The following is a 21,778-nucleotide window of genomic DNA, read 5'->3' on the forward strand; positions in this document are numbered from 1 at the left end:
TGGAGGAGACAGTATGTTCTTCAGTATTCAGATGGAGGAGACAGTATGTTCTTCAGTATTCAGATGGAGGAGAGAGTATGTTCTTCAGTATTCAGATGGAGGAGATATTGTGTTCTTCAGTATTCAGATGGAGGAGACAGTATGTTCTTCAGTATTCAGATGGAGGAGAGAGTGTGTTCTTCAGTATTCAGATGGAGGAGAGAGTGTGTTCTTCAGTATTCAGATGGAGGAGACAGTATGTTCTTCAGTATTCAGATGGAGGAGAGAGTATGTTCTTCAGTATTCAGATGGAGGAGACAGTATGTTCTTCAGTATTCAGATGGAGGAGATAGTGTGTTCTTCAGTATTCAGATGGAGGAGACAGTATGTTCTTCAGTATTCAGATGGAGGAGAGAGTGTGTTCTTCAGTATTCAGATGGAGGAGACAGTATGTTCTTCAGTATTCAGATGGAGGAGACAGTATGTTCTTCAGTATTCAGATGGAGGAGAGAGTATGTTCTTCAGTATTCAGATGGAGGATAGAGTATGTTCATCAGTATTCAACTCAGAGTTGAGAGTATCCTCTGCTCAGGATAATGATATTGTAACTGTTTATGCCAATAAACCTGTGTTATAAAGAGAATACCAGAAGCCTGTGTGTCGTATGTTATAACAAGGGGAGATTTCATTAGAGTGACTTTACTTCAACAACCAACAACAACACAACGCAGAATCCTGCAGGTAACGATAAGTGACATTAATAGAAAGTCAATGAAATCTAACAAGACCCATCTATAGAGCTTCAATCGTGCAATGTATTTAGATAATAACTGGTCAAATAAATAAATAATGATACATTACTATTACTACTAAATGCATTATCATGTTTTAATTGTATGAGAATATGCACGTTTTCCCCAAGATTTGCAATGTTGAATATGTTCATTCTCTACTACTAATACTCGTACTGTTATGTGATACTATTCACCCGCCCTCCCTCCCCTTCTCTCTCTCTCTCTCTAAGGTCTCAGTGGTGTGACTGTGTGGCCCTACTCTCTGCCGCCTATATTCTCCACTGCATTACGCAATGTCATAGCGAGCTCTCTCCCTATTGGTCCCTTCAACCTTCTGTTACCTATCCCCCAGCTGCAAGCTCCTCCCATGGGATGGTCTTGGTGTCTCTTGTCTCTGTGTGAACTCATTTGTGTGTCTGTGTGCAAGAGAGAGAGAGAGAGAGAGAGAGAGAGAGAGAGAGAGAGAGAGAGAGAGAGAGAGAGAGAGAGAGAGAGAGAGAGAGAGAGAGAGAGAGAGAGAGAGAGAGAGAGAGAGAGAGCGAAGGGTGGGGGCGAACACAACTTGTGGAGAGCAAAAGAGAGGGGAGTGTGGCTGTTTGAGTGAATGAGAAAGAGAGAGGGAGGAGTGGGAGCAGAGAGAAAGAGAAAGGAGTGGGGAGAGAGAGAGATAGAGGGAGAGAGAGAGAGAGAGAGAGAGAGAGAGAGAGAGAGAGAGAGAGAGAGAGAGAGAGAGAGAGAGAGAGAGAGCAAAGTACTAGAAGGCCTTGAGGCAACACTACCTTGAGCTGAACGTTGACCCCTCCCTCTGAACACGGCCGTGGGAGCTCCTCTTACACTATCTCACTCACATACTTTAACTATGGACCAATTTCTGGTAAGAATGACTTTTTTACGAGTGTGCCATTTCCTTCTTTATCTGTCATTTACACAGGGAGAGAAAATATAACTTTGAACCCTTTGGGATCTAGACCGGATCTTTTTTTATTACAGGCTAAATATGGGAATAATAAGACAATCCAATGAAGTATACTTAAGATTGACTATTGTTTCATAGTGTGGGACCCCAAATGTGTTTTGAGCCTGTGTCTGGTGGGACCCCAAATGACGGAACCCATTTTGATCTTGGCGTGGGTATCTGAGCAAAAGCAGGTTCAACTTGTCAGGTTCTATTGTACTATGTGGATTTTCCATTTCAAGACAGCCAGGAAAATATACCATCTGAGCTATATAGAGTAAAAAAAAATCAAATAATTGTGTTATCAAGCTGGACAAATTGACCTGTCTCAAACCCTGCCCCTTTTCTTGATCCTCCAATCACAACTGTCGCTTACCTCGGACAAACCAAGTTTGTCCGAGGTAAGCGACAGTTGTGATTGGAGGATCAAGAAAAGGGGCAGGGTTTTGAGACAGGTCCATTGGATTGATTGATTTGTTCACAGACCTTCCCCGTGGTAGTGGCTTCTCTAGTGGTCGTGCCATCGTTACTCTACTTCCTCCTCCGAGGACAGAAGAACAAGAAACTTCCTGTTACCCTGATTGATTCTGCAGTCAAATACCCACTTCTCCTCACTGAGAAAGAGGTATACACACACACACACACACACACACACACACACACACACACACACACACACACACACACACACACACACACACACACACACACACACACACACACACACACACACACACACACACACACACACACACACTCACAGCATGTGATCTTAGTGCTGAATACTCTGCTTCATAGTGGAGCAAGTTAACTATTACTTACTACTATATTAACTATTGATAATAAATAAATAGTATGAACATTATGATGGAAGTAAAATGCATAATCAAAGTAATCACCAATCACCAGTCCCAAGCTCCAACTCTCTTTTACCTTGACTGAGGAAAGCAATGCTTGATTGGAGGGTCAAGGAAAGAGGGTGGAGCTTAGGATGCAGTTTGTTGGTTGGTTGTATGCACTATATGTCTATTTAAGTCTGTTGAGAAGGACACAGAAAAGTTTCTACTCCACACACACACACACACACACACACACACACACACACACACACACACACACACACACACACACGTTCCGCTGACAAAACAATATTCAGGTTAACAAATCAAATTATCTTTTAGTTATACCTGTCCAATCAGTGTTCCTGTCTGCCACACACCACTTCAAAGCTTGGGACAGAGATATTGCCTGTATTTCATTTTGTTTAATATCCCTGTGTCCTTGTCCAGGAAATCAGTCATGATACCAAGAGGTTTCGCTTCAGCCTTCCCTCTGAAAACCATGTCCTTGGGCTGCCCATAGGTACAGCTGACTCCATATTCCTAACTTCTCTCCTTAAGACAGATTACATATCGCCAATCATATGTCCACACCTTATGTCACCTATCTCCCTATACCTCTCCTCATCCTCTGTCTCTCCTTTATCTCTCTCTCTCTCTCTAAATCAACCTCATCCTCCCCTTTCTCTCCTCGCTCCCAATTTTCTCACCACCACCAATCCTTCATCTCTCCTCTCTCCAAACCCCTATTTTCACTCCCCCTCTTTCCCCCGATACACACATCCTCTCATCTACCCCTGTTCCTCTCCTCTTTCCTCTCTCCTCCTTTCCCAGGTCAGCATGTGTACCTGTCAGCCAGAGTCAGTGGCAGTCTGGTGGTCAGAGCCTACACCCCGGTCTCCAGCGATGAGGACCAGGGCCATGTTGACCTAGTGGTTAAGGTATTTCAAATAATATATGCACATATAAACTTGGGCTTGATCTAGTATCAGGGGCGGACTGACAAGAAAAAGCAGCCCGGGTATTTGCGGTATACCAGCTGAGATCTCTGCGAGGCATTTTGGCCATTTTGCTTGGGCTTCTGTCCACTAAAGATGTAGAGAAGATGGCAGATATACCATCATCTGCGATCCCAATGTGAAGGACTGTGCCTATGGTGTTTGTGGAGAGTGCCAATGCACTGCTGTTCCTTTGGTTAGGCCTGTGACAACAGATCCTATTGGTCTCACTCGGTGATCTACTGAGGTCAATAAAGATAAAGAAAATGTCTGTTGTGATGACAGTCAAACAAGAGATGATGCTGACAGAGGAGGAAGCGGTAGACCAGTTCCAAGATCACTTCAGTGAGAATTATGGCTGCAAGTCCACTAATGAGGTTCAGTCGGTCCACTTTGCTGATCCCATCAGCAAGCCACCCTCCACACTGACTGGCGCTCTGTACACATCCTCCCAGTCCCCTCTGAGCTTTTGTTCCTTCCATCTCCCCGTCTCGGAGGCACGACCCATCGGCCATCTGGGCCCACCTGTACCCCGTGCTGGCTTTTACCTTTTGTTTAGTGTTTGAGGCTCTTCAATCAGGCACAGTATACCTGACTGTGTCAACATACCAGCTGAGATCTCTGGTATGTGGACAGTCAGGTACTGCGCCTGATTGAAGAGCCTCAAACACTAAACTAAAGGTCGGTGCAATTAGATATCGCAGCATGGAGATACGTTGAGGAATCTATCTGGACAGTGTAGACAGATACAGACATAATCAGGCAGAGAGATTAATGTAACGAAAACCTTAAATGGATTGAAGTGTATACTTACCTAAAATGTAGACAAGTATTGCAATAATAATAATAATAATAATAATTCATTTAATTTATATAGCGCTTCTCAATAACCCGAAGTCGCTGACAGTAGTCGGGAGCAGGGGTACAAACAAAGTCAAATCAAATAACATTTATTTATAGGGCCCAACAACACACGTTAATGTCCCCATGGGCCGTACAGGTCTTCTTTAAACAAGTCAAGAAGAAAACATAACAATAAGTCAAGAACAGAACAAGAACACCATAAGGTCCAACACATTTTTAGATGAATGCAAATAAATGAAAGAATGCAAGCACTCCCAGACATACCCCACGCGAAGGTAAGGAAAAACTCACTAAAACCTAACAATAGGGAAAAAATCTCCACAGGCAGTGTGGAGGAGAGAAACCTTAGAAGGGCCATTCAAGGGGGGATCTCCCTTCTTAGATGTTGGTGATAGTAGTGTTGCAGACGGACAGTTGGTAAGCATGCACTCATGTGTGTGGTGAAACACAGATGAGTGCATGCAATAGCAACTGTACATTTTGAAAGATTAAAGATAGAGCTAATAGCGATAGCAACTGAACATTTTGAAAGATTAAAGATAGAGTTGATAGCGGATCTATTTGAGGCACAGGGGCGGCGCAAAGAGGGTCACGTCCTCCCCGTCTTAGTCACGGGACATTCAACACTCCGGTCGTTGCTCAGGGACAGCCGGAGACAGGGAGATAGGGGGTGGCGCAGAGAGGGTCGCGAACTCCCCGACATCATTGCGGGACATCCGGCACTCCGGTCACCACTACGAGACCTCCGGAGACAGGGGGGCACGCAGAGGGGGTCGCAATCTCCCGGCCTTCGTCACGGGACGTCCAACACTCCGGTCAACACTCCAGGACAGCAAGTCATAGGGAGACAGGGAGACGGGACAGGCGTTAGACAGCTCATGAGATTGTAGTAGGCGGACATAGCAATAGATACAAGTGGTAGGCATATATGTGAATGGAGTAGATATATGAAGTAAGCGTATTATGTGAATAGAATAGAAGTACTTAACCCAGCAATGAAACCGCGTTGACTGTTAATCTGTTAACAGTCTGTTAATACTGTTAATCAGTTGACAGGACCACGGACAGACGGCGGTGAATAACTGATCCAAGGCCTCGGAGGTGCATGTAGAGCAGTCACTACAATCTTGGCCAAGACCCGAGGCATCCATCACCTTAGTCAGCGCCAGGAGACGGGCACTCAGAGAGAGGGGGGAGGGATGGGGGGGGAGGGAGAAAGAAACGAAAGGAAAGAAACAAAAACAAAAACAACAAAGAAACAAAAACAAAAGGAACATGAGACCATGGGGGGAACAGGGGAGACAGCCTGATAGCACAAAAAAGGACTGGAGACAGATATCAATCAGGTTGGAGGGGAGGGGGGGGGTTTAGGGGTGGGGGGGGTTGAAGGCAAGGGAGAACAGGTGGGTTTTGAGGCGAGTTTTGAAGGTGGAGAGTGTAGGGGATTCTCTGATGGACTGGGGGAGGGAGTTCCAGAGTCGGGGTGCAGTGCGAGAGAAGGCCCGATCTCCGAAGTTTTTAAGCTTGGATGTCAGGACAGTGAGGGAGGCAGTGGAGGAGGACCGGAGGGAACGGGTGGGGCGGTAGGGGAGAAGGAGATCAGTCAGGTAGGGGGGGGGCCAGGCTGTGGAGGGCTTTGAAGGTGAGGAGTAGTGTTTTAAAGTTAATGCGGTGTTTGATCGGGCAATGGATTACAGTTATTAAGACAATAGAATGCCTGAAACATAATACAAAGTATCCTATATTTACCCGATTACCTGAAATCATGTCATACTTACCTGAAACTAAATTGAAGAATGTGAGACAGACAGACAGAGAGAGACAGAGACAGAGAATTATTATAATGCAAATCTTATAGACCTTTTCAACTTGACAATATAAACATTCTAAATGGCCCCATTTGTGTTTCCTGTTGCAATGTTTGATAATACAGTATCTGACAGGAAGTAAACATATATGACAAAGCTGTTCCCCTAGCGATGGAATTCGAATGAAAGGTATGCCTCAAGACGAAAGTCTTTCTCTGGTCTGCATCCCCTTAACAATTGTGTGTATTGAGGCGGCTGGGTGGCGTAGTGGAGATTGCGCTCGTCACCAATGCAAGAGACTCCGGTCTCGACTCCCCGAGTCGGCATTGCCTGCGGCTTGGGCCAGTCGTCATACTATCTCAATTGGCAGAGGTAGCGGGTGGAAAGTCGATGGGTGGGGATTGGACGTTGTGGACAGCGACTCCTACAGGTCGGTTGGGTGACGCCTGCACAGCAGAGACAGGCAGCGTGAGCCTCCCACGCGTTACTCCTCGCCACTGAGAGTCCGCGCTGTCTGGTGAAAAGATGTGACAGGCTGCCTCCTTGTGTACCGGAGGGGACACGTGATGCAAGGCTTCTATCCTCACTACAGCCAACCAGTGGGAGGCATAGTCTAGCAACGTTCAAGACAGGGGGAGGGGAGAATTGAAGGGGAGAATTGGCGATACGAAATTGGGATGGGAGAAAAATTGAAAAATAAGGAGAAAAAGTGGATCCAAAGAAAAAAAAACAATTGTGTGTATTGGGCCGTACTGTATTGTACCCATTCTACAATCTGTTTTCAATCAATCAATCAATCAATCAATCAATCAACCCTGCCTGTGTTGTAGGTGTACTATAAGAATAAACATCCTGCTTGTGTTTTGTAGGTCGACTATGTGAATAAACACCATGCTTGTGTGTTGTAGGTGTACTATAAGAACACACATCCTGCCTTCCCAGAAGGAGGGAAGCTGTCTCAGTATCTGGACAACATGGCTCTAGGAGACCGCATCGACTTCAGAGGACCCAACGGGCTACTGGTGTACAATGGGAATGGTAGGGTTTATTCACTTATTTATCACATACACATTTATACATGTACAATGGCAGTGGAATTCGTCCTCTGCGAGCCCCCTATCTGGGTGGCTTGGGGGCAGTATAGATTCTCTTGAGCCCTCTGTGTTGGAGAGATGTACAGTAAAGGGGATGGCATTTCCTTGTTACTGTAACACAGATTATAATATGCACTGATCATAATACCAACCACTCCTCACTTTAAGACATTTGAGCGAAAACTAGAGTGTGCGCTGAGTAGAGCACAGATGTCCACAGTGTTATTTGTTCTAAAATAGTTCCCCCCGATGTCTTCTGGTGCTGTGTCTCCAGGATGTGTGTCAGCCGCTTTCACCGCTCTCAAAACGTTTGACTGAATAACAATCGTATCTCTCTCTCTCGCTTCCTCTTTCTCTCTCTCCATTTCTCTCTCTCTCTGATTTCTCAAACCGGAAGTCTTAAATTGCACTAACCTAGACAAGCTGAACATCCTCCAGTTAGCTTGGTTGAACACCCTCCAGTTAGCTTGGTTGAACACCCTCCAGTTAGCTTAGCTGAACACTCTCCAGTTAGCTTACTGTAGCTGAACACTCTCCAGTTAGCTTACTGTAGCTGAACACCCTCCAGTTAGCTTAGCTGAACACTCTCCAGTTAGCTTAGCTGAACACTCTCCAGTTAGCTTACTGTAGCTGAACACTCTCCAGTTAGTTTACTGTAGCTGAACACTCTCCAGTTAGCTTACTGTAGCTGAACACTCTCCAGTTAGCTTACTGTAGCTGAACACTCTCCAGTTAGCTTAGCTGAATACTCTCCAGTTAGCTTAGCTGAACACTCTCCAGTTAGCTTACTGTAGCTGAACACTCTCCAGTTAGCTTACTGTAGCTGAACACTCTCCACTCCAGTTAGCTTAGCTGAATACTCTCCAGTTAGCTTAGCTGAATACTCTCCAGTTAGCTTAGCTGAACACTCTCCAGTTAGCTTACTGTAGCTGAACATCCTCCCCTACCAGGACCCCTTTACCATGATGTGATGTTAACTTGATTGAATAACAACCCACGATCGTTTTACCTTGGTGTGCAAATCTGGGGAGGAATATTTCCAAACGATCCGCAATGTAAAATATCAGGAATCTTTCCTAAATGTCTAAGGTCGCATTCACACCTATAGCAGCTATAGGTAGACTAGATCCAGGGGTGAAGTTGCAGCATTGTAGCATTTTTCATCTGGTTTGGTTAGCTTTCAAACTGCCCTTTGTCAAGCGCACCAAACTTTTGTAAATTTTTTTATCTACTTTTTCTCCCCATTTTCTATTTTTCTCCCATCCCAATTTCATATTATCCAATTCTACCCTCCCCTGTCTCGAACGTTGTTTGGCCATGCCTCCCACCGGTCGGCTGCAATGTGGACCAAGCCTTGCATCACGTGTCCCCTCCGGTACACAAGGAGGCAGCTGTCGCATCTTTTCACCTGCACAGCGCGATCTCTCAGCGGCGAGGAGTAACGCGTGGGAGGCTCACGCTGCCTCGTTGCTTCCTGATTCTGCTGTACAGGCGCACCAACCGACCTGTAGGAGTCGCTGTCCACAACGTCCAATCCCCACCCACCGGCTTTCCCACCCCCTAATACTGCCAATTGTGTTAGTATGAACGACCAGCCAAGCCGGAAGCAACGCAGAGAGCTGGGCTCGAACCCAGCATCTCCTGCGTTAGTGGTGAGTGCCTTGCCCACTGCGCCACTTAGCCGCCCGCGCACCAAACTTTCTAAACAAAGCAATATGATCACGCAGATCAGCCTTTTATTGGACATCATTTTGAATCCCATACCTGGGTCATTCCTGGCTATTGGTGACTTTTCAATGGGCTAACCTTTGGGGAAGAAATCATGTTTCTTTTTGCGTTTTTTGGAATTATAACAGGTAAATAACATGTTTAATACATCTTGCACCAAAAACGAGTTTACTCGTTATTGCCCGCCAATCGAATAGCGCCAACAACGAGTTTACTCGTTTTTATGATCGTTATTTACTTTATTCGCTATTGGCATTCATAATTCATCCAGGAAGGCTCCGGGAGCCGGACCCTGTCTGATATTTCAACGCCTCAATACCGCCGCCTGGTGGATTTCGGGCGAGTTGCACTCCACTCTAAACCGGAAGTGGCGCTCTGTGCATCGGGGAAAAAGCTCCAGCAGAGATATCTTGTAACGTGGATCAAGATACACACTCGAGTGCATGGGATCGCTTTCGAGTATGTGTGTTGTGTGTGTGCTCATGTGTGCTTGTGTGTGGAGAGTTCAGTGTTCAAGACTCTGATGGCCTGGGGGAAGAAGCTGAGCCGAAGTCTCTCTGTCCTAGTTGCTGGTGTGTGGAGGCGTTTGCCTGACTGCAACAGCTTGAACAGGCTGTTGTTGGGGTGGTGAGGGTCTTTCATTATTCTGCAGGCTCTGGATTTGCACCTCTTGTTATATAAGACCTGCAGGGGTGGTAGTGCAATACCCGTAGTACGCTCGGCTGAGCGCACCACTCTCTGTAGGGCCTTCTTGTCCTGTGCCTTGCTGTTTCCATACCAGGCAGTGATGTTTCCAGTCAAGATGCTCTCTACAGCTCCGGAGTAGAAGGACTGGAGTATCTTCCCCGATACTCTGAACTTCCTTAACTGTCTCAGGTGGTAGAGGCGCTGCTTCGCCTTCTCTACGACTGAGTCTATGTGTGTTGTTCATGTCAGGTCTTCTGAGATGTGGACCCCCAGGTACTTAAAGCTGCTCACAGAAATAGCCATCGATTTCAGATCTGCGAACAAAACACACAAACTCCCACTATCAATCACTGACCAATCCATAACTCTGACGGACTCACTCAAATTCCTCGGCACCCACATCAACAATAACCTAAAATGGGACACCAACATCACCTACATCACAAAAAAGGCCCAGCAGCGCCTGTACTTCCTCAGGCAACTGAGGAAGTACAGGGTCAAACGCCACCTGCTGGTCCAATTTTACACTGCCATCATACAAAGCATACTCACCTCTTCAATAACAGTCTGGTACGGTTCCGCACAAAAACTATCAATCCAAAAACGTCAGCGCATCATAAATAAGGCCTCCAAAATCACAGGATGTGACCTTCCCTCCCTGGACTCCATCTTCACCTCCCGCACAACCACCCGCGCCAGAAAAATAGCTAAGGACCCCTCACACCCAGCACATCCCCTGTTTCAGCCCCTGCCCTCAGGTAGGCGCTTTAAGTCCATCCATTCCAAAACCACCTGCTTCAAAGACAGCTTCTTCCCCACCGCCATTCGGACCCTGAACTCCCTTGGCCCCCCTCTCCCCCTTCCGCCCCCACACTAACCAAGCTCCTGACCGATGGACTAGATTCTTCTGTGTGCTTATGTTGTGCTGTGTTGTGCTGTGCTGTATTTATGTATTTATTGTGTCATGTTGTATTGTATTGTATTATGTATCCACCCTGGCCTGTACCGAACAAGAATACCACCAACCTGGTTGCGTGGCAATAAAGGAAACTTGAACTTGAACTTGAATTTTAACTTGAACCCTGTCCACGGTAGCCCCGTTTATCCACAGTGGTGTGTGTGTCCCCTGCTGTGTTCTCCTAAAATCCACGATCAGCTCCTTGGTTTTACCAATGTTCAGGAGCAGGCTGTTGTCCTGACACCAGCGTGCCAGTGCATCAACCTCCTCCCGGTAGGCTTTCTCGTCGTTGTTAGAGATCAGCCCCACCACCACTGTGTCGTCCGCAAACTTCACTATGGAGTTGGAGCTGAACTTGGCCACACAGTCATGTGTGTAGAGTGAATACAGCAGGGGTGAATACAGCAGGGGGCTCAGAACACAGCCCTGGGGGGACCCGATACTCAGGGTGATGGTGTTGGAGGTCTGACCCCCCACCCTGACCGCCTGAGGCCTTTCAGAAAGTCCAGTATCCAGGCGCTCAGAGCACAGCTCAGACCCAGCTCAATCAGCTTGTCCACCAGTCTGGTGGGGACTATGGTGTTGAACGCTGAGCTATAGTCAATGAACAACAGTCTCACATAGCCCCCCCTGTGATTAATTTTAAGTAAGATATAACGAGTTATATCCTGAGGACGGAAAAGTCACCAATAGCCAGGAATGACCCACCTGCCCACACTATGCTGTGAAAAAGTGTCTTCAAACTTGGTAGTTTTGATACGTTTACTCTGTGCCAGGAAAAATTAAATGTAGTGTATCAAGATGATAAAACAGGTTCTCAATCTAATCTGGCAACACATTATATTATATTATATTATTTGGCTATTTTCAACGTACTAGCTGCGAAAATATACAGGAAGTGTCAGCAAAAATTGCCCAATCATCTTCATTAAATGCACGATTTTCCAGGTCTTTTCCTGCCTTTGGTCTGGTTTACTTTCACACCTCAAACAAAGAGTTCACTTGCAAGCGAACCGAGAACCCACGTTTTCTGGTCCGCTCCAGAGTTGGAATGAGCTTTCACACCACCCAAAACCAACCGGGCTATCCAAATCAGGGTTTGATTGAAGAGGAGCAAAGAGCTCAGTTGTGAAAATAACCTACCGGTAGGTCAAAATGCCAACGACATAATAAGGGCTGTAGTATTCTGTAGTGTAGTAGTCTCTGTAGCAGCATTTGAAGCCGTTGTTGTCGCCCTCTTGCATTAAAAAGGCAAACCATAAACTTTCTACGGAACTGTATGTACATGTAGGACAATGGAGAATGCTGGAAATTGATTCCCAAAAAATACTTACCGTTGCCTGATGTGAAACGTATTCCTGCACACTCATCCTCCATCCTTGCACCTCTGCAAATAAGCACAGGATGAACGGCCCTATAGATTACGAGATATTGCAAGGACTCACACACACACCTACACACACACACACACACACGCACACGCACACACACACACACACCACACACACACACACACACACACACACACACACACACACACACACACACACACACACACACACACACTGACACACACACAACCGAAAATAATATGTCCTCTGGGGCTACACCCCCAGCGAGCATAATAATGCCACTTGCTATTTTAACAAATCAACAACTGTGTATGCATGTGTGTGTGCATTTGTGTGTGAGACAGAGAGAGAGAGAATATATTACTTTGTATTTACTTGCAAGTCTCCATCAGTTGTGCCAAGCTGTACTTGTATTATGTCGTTACCCCCTGTGACCAACAGATGGCACTGTAGTATAATGTAACATGCGTCTCCTTACTGTGCTAGAAGTAGAAGTTCTGAGAAGTCTTCTCTGCCCTCATCATCAGGTAAATTTGCCATCCGACCTGACAAGAAGTCTGAGCCCAAGGTGAAGAAATATCGACATATTGGAATGATCGCCGGGGGAACAGGTTGGTCTACTGTTTATGAATCATAAACAAATCATGTAGAATGTGTGTAATGCATGCATTTATTCTGCAGAATGACACTGGAGCCCAGTAGACTTAAACACTTTGAGCAACCAAACATCTTCATTTCCATAGAAGAAAAACATGCAAATGTGTACATATTTGTATAACTCATTGCCCACTGAGAGAGTACAAACTGCAGCTGTGAATTAATTATGTATTTTTGTGAGTAACACAGTTCTGATATAAAAATGTAGTAATAATGCAGTTAAAATCTCTGGCATCACATGTAACCACCAGTTTGTGTGTACATTTTAAAGTTAAATGCATCAATCTGGTGCACTTTGAGAGCAAAATAAAGAGGCTAGATCTATGATGAACTTTGTGCTCAAAACACAAAATCGACTAGACTAGTGCTTCTCTTCTCGAAGCACCCCAGCCGTTCAATGTATTGTTAAATTCCACCAACACACCTGATTCAACTTAACAAGCCCTTTATTAGTTGAATCAGGTGTGCTGGTGGTGGAATTTAACAAATAGGTTTGGGAACCACTGGACTAGAGCACATTTGAGCCATCAAAGAAATGAAGCAAAAGTGGTTACCTGTGTTGAACTGGTTTATTTTTTAGAAAATAAAAAAATATAGTGGATTACTATTACGACTACTACCACTGCCAATACTACACTGATACATCCCTATTGGCAAACTTTATATTTAATTTTTTTTTTAAATAAAATAATAATAATAATAATTGTATTTTTAATTTTTTAATACATTTTTTTTTTTTTTTTTTTTTTTCAAAAAACGCCACAGTCTAGGTAATTAATGGGAAACCCTGCTACATGTATAAGAAACCAGCCACTGGAGGTAACTTTGTCTCTCACCAGGTATCACTCCCATGCTACAGCTGATCCGCAGCATTACGGCAGACCCTGCAGACAACACAAGGTGCTCTCTGCTGTTCGCCAACCAGGTCAGTTCTACACAGACCCTCAACAGGCATGGGCACTGACTGATGATGTCATAATGTAGGAGACTCCATAATCCTTAACCCCCGGTGCCCCCCCCCCCCCCCCCATGCTTTAGAAAAGGTGATGAATTTATCATCATCATCTCTCTCTCTCTCTTCTCAGACTGAAAAGGATATTCTACTAAGAGAGGAGCTGGAGGAGGTGAAAGAGAGCTATCCTGATAAACTCAACTTCTGGTACACGCTAGACAAACCTCCACAGGGTAAGAAGACCCTCTCCAGCACCTAGTTTACATAACACAGTGCAACATTATGAATGCAACATAACACAATGCAACATTATGAATGCAACATAACACAATGCAACATTATGAATGCAACATAACACAGTGCAACATTATGAATGCAACATAACACAGTGCAACATTATGAATGCAACATAACACAGTGCAACATTATGAATGCAACATAACACAGTGCAACATTATGAATGCAACATAACACAGTGCAACATTATGAATGCAACATAACACAGTGCAACATTATGAATGCAACATAACACAATGCAACATTATGAATGCAACATAACACAATGCAACATTATGAATGCAACATAACACAGTGCAACATTATGAATGCAACATAACACAATGCAACATTATGAATGCAACATAACACAGTGCAACATTATGAATGCAACATAACACAATGCAACATTATGAATGCAACATAACACAATGCAACATTATGAATGCAACATAACACAATGCAACATAACAACATTATTATAAATAAAGCCCCTTGCGAAAAGGTATCATGTTATTTCCATAATGTCTGGTCACTACGATGATGGCAGTGACAAAAAAGTGAGGGAGATACCATGATATTAAAGGAACACGCCAACATTATGGAGAATGCACTTACCGTCTTTTCCGGAGTCAGACAAGAAGATGGAGACCAGTCTCCCTTCTGTGCCTTCAAAGGAAAGCTAGGCTGCGAGCTAGCCTAGCTTAGCACAAATGAATGGAAGCCGATACTAACCACTAGCCTAACTTAAAACTCCAGGAGAGGTGTTTTTGGCCAACAGCTAGGCTAGCTGGTCCGTATCCGCCTTCATGCATTTGTGCTAAGCTAGGCTAGCTTGCAGCCGGATAGCTTTCTACTGAACGCACAGAGAGGAAACTGGTAGGCTATCTATCACCTTGTCTGACACTGGAGACGCACATTGCCCATAATGTTGGCGTGTTCCTTTAACATTGGTATCATGATTTAATAATAATAATAATAATAATACATCTATTTTATATAGCGCTTTTCCAGGTGCTCAAAGACGCTTTACATGGGCAGGAGAGACAAACTATGGCAAAACAAAAAAACAGAACAAAAATAATACATGACAAAAATAAAATAACACCGACAGAATTAGAGGTCAAAAGCAAGATTGAAAAGGTGAGTTTTGAGGGCTGATTTAAAAGATGTCAGGGTGTTTGCATCACGGATATGGCTGGGGAGGGCATTCCAGAGGGAGGGGGCAGCAGCAGCGAAGGCCCTGTCGCCCCAGGTCCGGAGCCTGGTCGTGGGAGGTGTTAGGAGGTTGGCATCTGCAGACCTAAGGCGACGGGTGGGCGTGTGACGGTGGAGGAGGTCGGACAGGTAGGGAGGGGCAAGGTTGTTGAGGGCTTTGAATGTGATGAGTAGTATTTTAAAATGTATCCTGTATTTGATTGGAAGCCAGTGGAGGTCGTGGAGGACAGGGGTGATGTGATCAGAGCGACGGGTGGAGGTGAGCATGCGGGCAGCAGAGTTTTGGACATATTGGAGTTTATTGAGGATAGTGTTTGGTGAGCCGTAGAGGATGCTGTTGCAGTAATCTAGTCGTGATGATATGAATGCATGAACCAGTGTTTCAGCAGCGGAGAGTGATAGGGAGGGGCGGAGACGAGCATTTAAATGGGATTGTAGCTACCATGGTGTTCTTTAAATACAAAAGTGGCACCATGGTGATACATAACCTTTACCATGATAGTGTACAATGGCTGGTACCATGGTGAACCTGAAATTATCATCATACTACCATGATACTTTATTATAAGGGGCATAACATAATGTAACATTATGAATCCAACATAACATAATGTAACATTATGAATCCAACATAACATAATGTAACATTATGAATCCAACATAACATAATGTAACATTATGAATCCAACATAACATAATGTAACATTATGAATCCAACATAACAGAATGCGCAACATTATGAATATCCAACATAACATAATGACACATTTGATCAGAATGCATCATAACATAAAGCAACATTATGAATGCATCATAACCTAAAGTAACATTATGAATGCAGCATTACGCTACACTGCAACTGTTATTTGGACTCCCTAGGAAGCCTACTATATTACTATACTATTATATAAAATAAGCACAATGCCAATAAGTTAGTTTCAAAGCCATTTCCTATGATAATGTAACAGGCTGGATTCAAACGTGAGTGCCCCAAGTGGAACATCAAACATCAGCTTGTCAGCCCCTGGACGCCCCCTCCTGGCTGCGAGTACAGTATATACAGTAGAGACTTACAAGGTCACCGGCACTGTAGTGTACCGCAGCTTAAATGGCTTCGGATTAATCCATAAAGAAAGGCCAACCTGACGAACATGACATTGTTACATAATGTCTGCTACAAAGGCCTCGAACGCAGCTCATATTCTGTCTTCTTGTCACACATTCATTAGTACCTCGCATACTGAGGAGGAAACACATTGTGGCTCGGTTGTTATTCATTAGAAGTGCATAGTAGACTCATCGTTAGCACTGTGATCATGCCTCTTCCCTGGAGGAAGAGATGGCTATCCGTTGATTAAACCAGAAGCCGAGGAAGCTTCTGTTATTGGTGGCTTCATTTACACTGGCAGCTGAAATCATATCTCCGCTTTTTTCCCCATCCACCAAGACCCTGATCTTTTCATTACCGTCTAACTGTTAATGTTACATAGGTCATTTCCTTGTAATGTCTAAACATTTTGATTTGGGTTTTTCTCTCCACGTGTTTAGACAGAAATAGAAATCTGACTATGAAGGCTCATACTAGAAGGGGAAAAAGTCTGATTTAGTCTAGCAGTGTCAATCCAACATTTGTTTTGTGTTATCTGTCTCCGAGTGTCCTCTACGTGTCTAATCTATAAAGGAAAGGCCTTCGGCTTTGGTCCCTCTCCATCCCTCTCATACAGTGTGTGTGTGTGTGTGTGTGTGTGTGTGTGGGGGGGGGGGGGGGTCCTACAATAACATACTTTAATTTTTGGCTCAAAGTCCTGTCCTTGGCCCAGTTTCACAAAAAGCATTAATGACTTCATAGCTCAAGCTATTGTGTTCATATACAATGATATGCTATCTTTATAATCAACGTTGACTTTGAGGAAGACGCTTGTCGAGACGTCAGTCACCCCACCCCCCCTGCTGCAATAAACATGCAGATTTTACAAGTGCTCAAGTGCCTTGTACTGCTTGTACTGTCCTCTGCTGTTGATCACCAAAGCCCTCTTACTGAAAACTTGGCTGAAGCGCGTTGGCCTTCCCTTTTGGGACCACGCTACTGTATCTTTATGTGGGAACAGAGATGATCCTGGTGGTGCACTGAGGAAGTACAATATCTGGTTGTAGTTGTAGATAGAACCGATGAGTATGTATATATATAAAGCTCTGTAACGGACCCCTGCTCTGAGTCAAAACCTCGTCCTAACTCATTATTGCAAGTTCTCATTGTGTTTTTGAAGAGATCAACAGAAAGGTAAAAGAGTCTCGACAAAGGCCGGATGGGGTGAGATTGAGAACACAAGTCACTGCTGAAATACAGTATAAAATGACCCCTTTCTCTCCAAAATCTTCTTTCAAATCAGTAATAGCGCCTTCTTCTGTGGTTTTCTGGAAAAGCTCGATGAACACTCGGTGCTGCCACCACTGGTCGCCAATAAAACACATTACCGTCATCACTGTTACGTAACCTGTCAGGTCAAGGTGCTGATCTTATTGGTGACCTGTGGTGGCAGCACTGAGCATTCGACTCGTTGACTGGAGGATTTGAAAGGAGACTTTGGAGAGAAAGGGCTAGTTTTATACTGTACCTGTACTTCAGCAGCGGCTTGTGTTTTCACCCCACCAGCCTTTGACGAGACTCTTTGAGCTTTCTGTTGACCCCTTCGAAAACACAACGTGAACTTACAATAATTTTTAATTTTCTTTTATCCACTTTTTCTCCTTTTTCTGTTTTTCTCCCATCCCAATTTTTGTCGTGCCAATTCCCCCCTCCCCTGTCTTGATCGTTGCTCGCATGTGCCCCCCACTGATCGGTCGTAGGGAGGGTTGAAGAATCTATCGCATGTCCCCTCCGATACATGCAGCCAGCCACTTCTTTTCACCTGCCAACGCGGACTCTCATTGGTGAGGTGTAACGTGTCGGAGGCTCACACTACCCTCGACATCTCCTGTCCTTGCTGTGCAGGCGCCCCCTGACCTACCTGTAGGAGTCGCTGTTTACAACGACCAGATTACCACCCATCGACTCCCCTCCTGCTGACTCTGCCAATTGAGTCAGTATGACGGCCGGCCCAGGCCGGAGGCAACGCCGACAGCCGGATTCGATACCGGTGTCTCACACGTTGGTGACGAGTGCTTAGACCGCTGCGCCACCCAGCCGCCAACTTACAATAATTATTTAGGATGAGTTTTGACTTAACCCTCAGAATCCGCAGTGAGCTTTGTATATATGTACAAAATGTGTCAATAGAGCTAGGGGTTGAGGTGATTATACATGACACCCAAGTGATTAGACAGACAATCTTCTTCTTTCTTTCTTTTTACCGTGTGAATCCATCTGTATTTTGTTACTTTGTTCCATTGAAAGCCAGTGGAGAAAATATGATCACAGTTCTGGAAGGCAAACTGCTTTTCAAAACCAGACTGATTTAGATGCAGCTAAATCTCTCTCTCTCTCTCTCTCTCTCTCTCTCTCTCTCTCTCTCTCTCTCTCTCTCTCTCTCTCTCTCTCTCTCTCTCTCTCTCTCTCTCTCTCTCTCTCTCTCTCTCTCTCTCTCTCTCTCTCTCTCTCTCTCTCTCTATAGACTGGAGCTACAGTTCAGGGTTCGTGAACTCCGACATGATCAAAGACCACTTGCCTGCAGCGTCTGACGATGTCCTCATTGTCCTGTGTGGTCCTCCACCCATGGTTCAATATGCCTGCCTTCCCAACCTCGACAAGCTGGGCCACAAGAAGGAGAACATCTTTGCGTACTAACATACAGTAGGCCTACTGGCTCTACAGCCGTGTTTACCCCTATAGTTATGAAGCAGTGGTGGGATCACAGTAGCACAGCAGAAAGTCTGACACCACTGTTGGCTGGAGGATGTGAAATATTAAACAAGAAAAACTACCCTTACCAAAAAAACGATCATGGTAGTTTGATAGTAATTTGGTACCATTGTATCAGCCGTTTATAATAATAATATAAATAATAATATCCCATGGTACCTTTTACCATGATACTTTTTTGTAAGGGTACAGTATGACAGCTGTATAAAGATTTTTGTAAATCTTTAAGCTGTTTTCCATGCTGTTATCAAAAAATTATGAGCACAAGGTCCCCTCAGCATCATTGCATGTAGGAAACACGTTTTTATTTTTTTTTGCTAAATCAACAAATCGATTTGTTGACAAAGTCCGATGACAATTACTCGACTGAGAATGTCTTTAGTCAAGGTCATGACAGGCAAGGCAGCCCTACAATCTATACAGTACTGCTTCACCGCAAATCACTAAACGGTATCTGGCCAATGCTTGAAATGAATATGTATCTTAATGAAGTGTTCCAAATATGTACAGCTTTACTGCTGAAAGCAAAACGCCAAACGAGTTGGGCTCAAAACCCCCGACCAATGCTGCTGTAAAAAAACAACAGGGAAACGACTACAACGCGAGGACAGACTGATTCACACATTCACAACACATCAACTAGTAGCTCATAACTGCTTTCATGGACAGGTTGCAATACATGACATCTTTGCATAGAGCCGACGTATTAAAAGTGTTATTTTTGTACTGTTGCGTCAACTGTGCCAATTTGTATGTTTGTGATTTATGCTCTGGCTTGTGTCATCATCTCCTTCCAGTATCTTATGGTAAGGTACGCTGAACACAATAAAGTTGTTTTCACTTTATGGCGTATTTATTTGTTCATTCTAATTTGAATCCATGCAAAACAATAATTCACAGATGCATAAAAGCACACCATGTTAAAGGAACACGCCAACATTGCACATCTCCCAGAGTTTTAAGCTAGTGGTCCGTATCCGCTTCCATTCAGTTGTGCTAAGCTGGGCTATAGCTTGCAGCCAGATACTGTAGCTTTCTACTGAACGCAGAGAGGAAATTGGTATCTACTTCTTGTCTGACTCTGGAGAAGACGGAGAGCGCATCTCCCATGATGTTGGTGTGTTCTTTTTTTAATGGAGGTATATTGATGATCATGTTATTCACCGCTACAGTACTGTAAAAAAGAGAAAAACATGAACAGGAATTTTTTTTGAAGGAACATGAACATGACCCCAGGCCCACGCTATCAGATAACTGAGCAGGACTAAGGAATGACACATTTGGAATAGACTGTTTGCCCAGGATGCAGGAAGGGGCCTATGGCAGGGATCAATATTGACCATTTTATAATTTCTCTCTCTATAAGACCATTATGGGGGAGACTTCTTCATGCCAGCCTTGTGCCGGTGTTCTGCCGAATTCTGCTGCACACCAGAATTGTTCTTTTTATTATTATTATTTTTTTATAAATGGAAATGTATGGTTGAAACATGCACACACACTAATAAGCATTGGAGGCTTTTAACCAGGGCCGGACTGGGGAAATCATTCAGGCCAGGAAATGTAGTGCAAAATATAGCCCCAGTCAGGCCACTTTTTAAGCAGGGGGTCTGGGGGTCCCCCACCAGGACATTTCTTGTTACAAAGACTTCATTTCCTGCATTCTGGTGCAGGAATTTTTTTATTTGTACCCTTTAAATGCCAGTGTTTGTGATGGCATCACAAATTATTGTTAAAAAACAGGCTAGCATTGTATGATTAGCAACAACACTGATTTTGATGGATTTTCTGTTTTTTTGTAATGTCAGATTGAAAATAATACAATCTTTTATTCAACTTCAGCCCTGATCATAACACCACATATTAATTTTATAATTCTAACCCTTTAAATGCCAGTGTGTGTGATGGCATATATTTGCAATATATCAAATGCAAAGTAGATTTTTCTGGGGGGGATTATTACAGGCTAGCATGTGTCAATGATTAGCAACAACAGTTTTTTGTAAGGGTCCCGCCTCCACCAATCACATTTGTGTGTGTGTGAGAGCAAGAGAGAGAGAGAGTAACCTCGTTCCCAGCTTTATCTCGAGAGATAAAGCCTGGTAAAGCACTACGGCCGAAAGTGTGAATCGGGTAGGAAGTCCCGCCCCTGAAATCACGACAGGTGCTCGTGAAAATGCACTCCCCCCGAATCCTGTCGGCAAACAAGCTAGAACGTCCCGGTCATGTAGCAAATTCTTAAGGCAAAGCCGTTGCAGTGGCTTAAACGAGGAAATATTGTGCACTTCACACGTTTCTATAATTGTTTTGTTGAAAATGTCCGCTGATAACGCCATTGTCTTGTTTTCGAGATGTACGAGCGTCTGCTTGTTGTTTGTTTCGCTGGGGACTATAAACAGAACTGGGGGTGCCCGGAAACCGGAAAGCCTGTAGCCGGTATTTCTGTATTTCCGATTCACACTTTAGGAGGCATAGCTTTACCAGCCTAGAGAGAGAGAGAGAGCGATAGTTCTCCAACTTGTGTGAGTTGCAGTGATCTCCTGGTTGTTCCCCACCTAGGTTATCTAACGATTGCGCTGCTGCAACTAGAAACACTGGCTGGCCTGCTTGGCCTGACTGCATAAAAAAAGATTTTTTTTTTTATTATTTATTTATTTTAGATTTTTTTAGATTTTCTTTTATCATCTGGCGACCCCCCCCCCCCCCCCCCCCTGTGATATGGTATAAAAATATGCTCCCCATATGCATACAGTATATACA

At 44.3% G+C, this 21,778-nt stretch overlaps 1 protein-coding gene across 1 annotated transcript; it reads left to right on the plus strand.

Moving 5' to 3' along the window:
* Nucleotides 1-1,330: 1,330 nt before the first annotated feature.
* On the plus strand, nt 1,331-19,846 carry cyb5r2 (cytochrome b5 reductase 2). Its single transcript, XM_084316146.1, has 9 exons — nt 1,331-1,647; nt 2,213-2,353; nt 3,018-3,090; nt 3,402-3,508; nt 7,146-7,275; nt 12,584-12,667; nt 13,553-13,638; nt 13,799-13,898; nt 18,771-19,846. The coding sequence occupies exons 1-9, from the start codon at nt 1,633-1,635 to the stop codon at nt 18,941-18,943; spliced, it is 909 nt and encodes a 302-aa protein (XP_084172272.1). The 5' UTR covers nt 1,331-1,632; the 3' UTR covers nt 18,944-19,846.
* The last annotated feature ends 1,932 nt before the right edge of the window (nt 19,847-21,778 follow it).

This window comes from Notolepis coatsorum (assembly GCF_963971535.1).
Source record: "Notolepis coatsorum genome assembly, chromosome: 6".
In the NCBI taxonomy this organism is placed as follows: domain Eukaryota; kingdom Metazoa; phylum Chordata; class Actinopteri; order Aulopiformes; family Paralepididae; genus Notolepis; species Notolepis coatsorum.

Bases quoted from the DNA above. Each gene is read 5' to 3' on its own strand.
- cyb5r2 (XM_084316146.1), top strand. The intron at 3,509-7,145 runs GTATTTCAAATA...TGTGTGTTGTAG, and splicing joins ATGTTGACCTAGTGGTTAAG to GTGTACTATAAGAACACACA. The intron at 7,276-12,583 runs GTAGGGTTTATT...CCTCATCATCAG, and splicing joins ACTGGTGTACAATGGGAATG to GTAAATTTGCCATCCGACCT.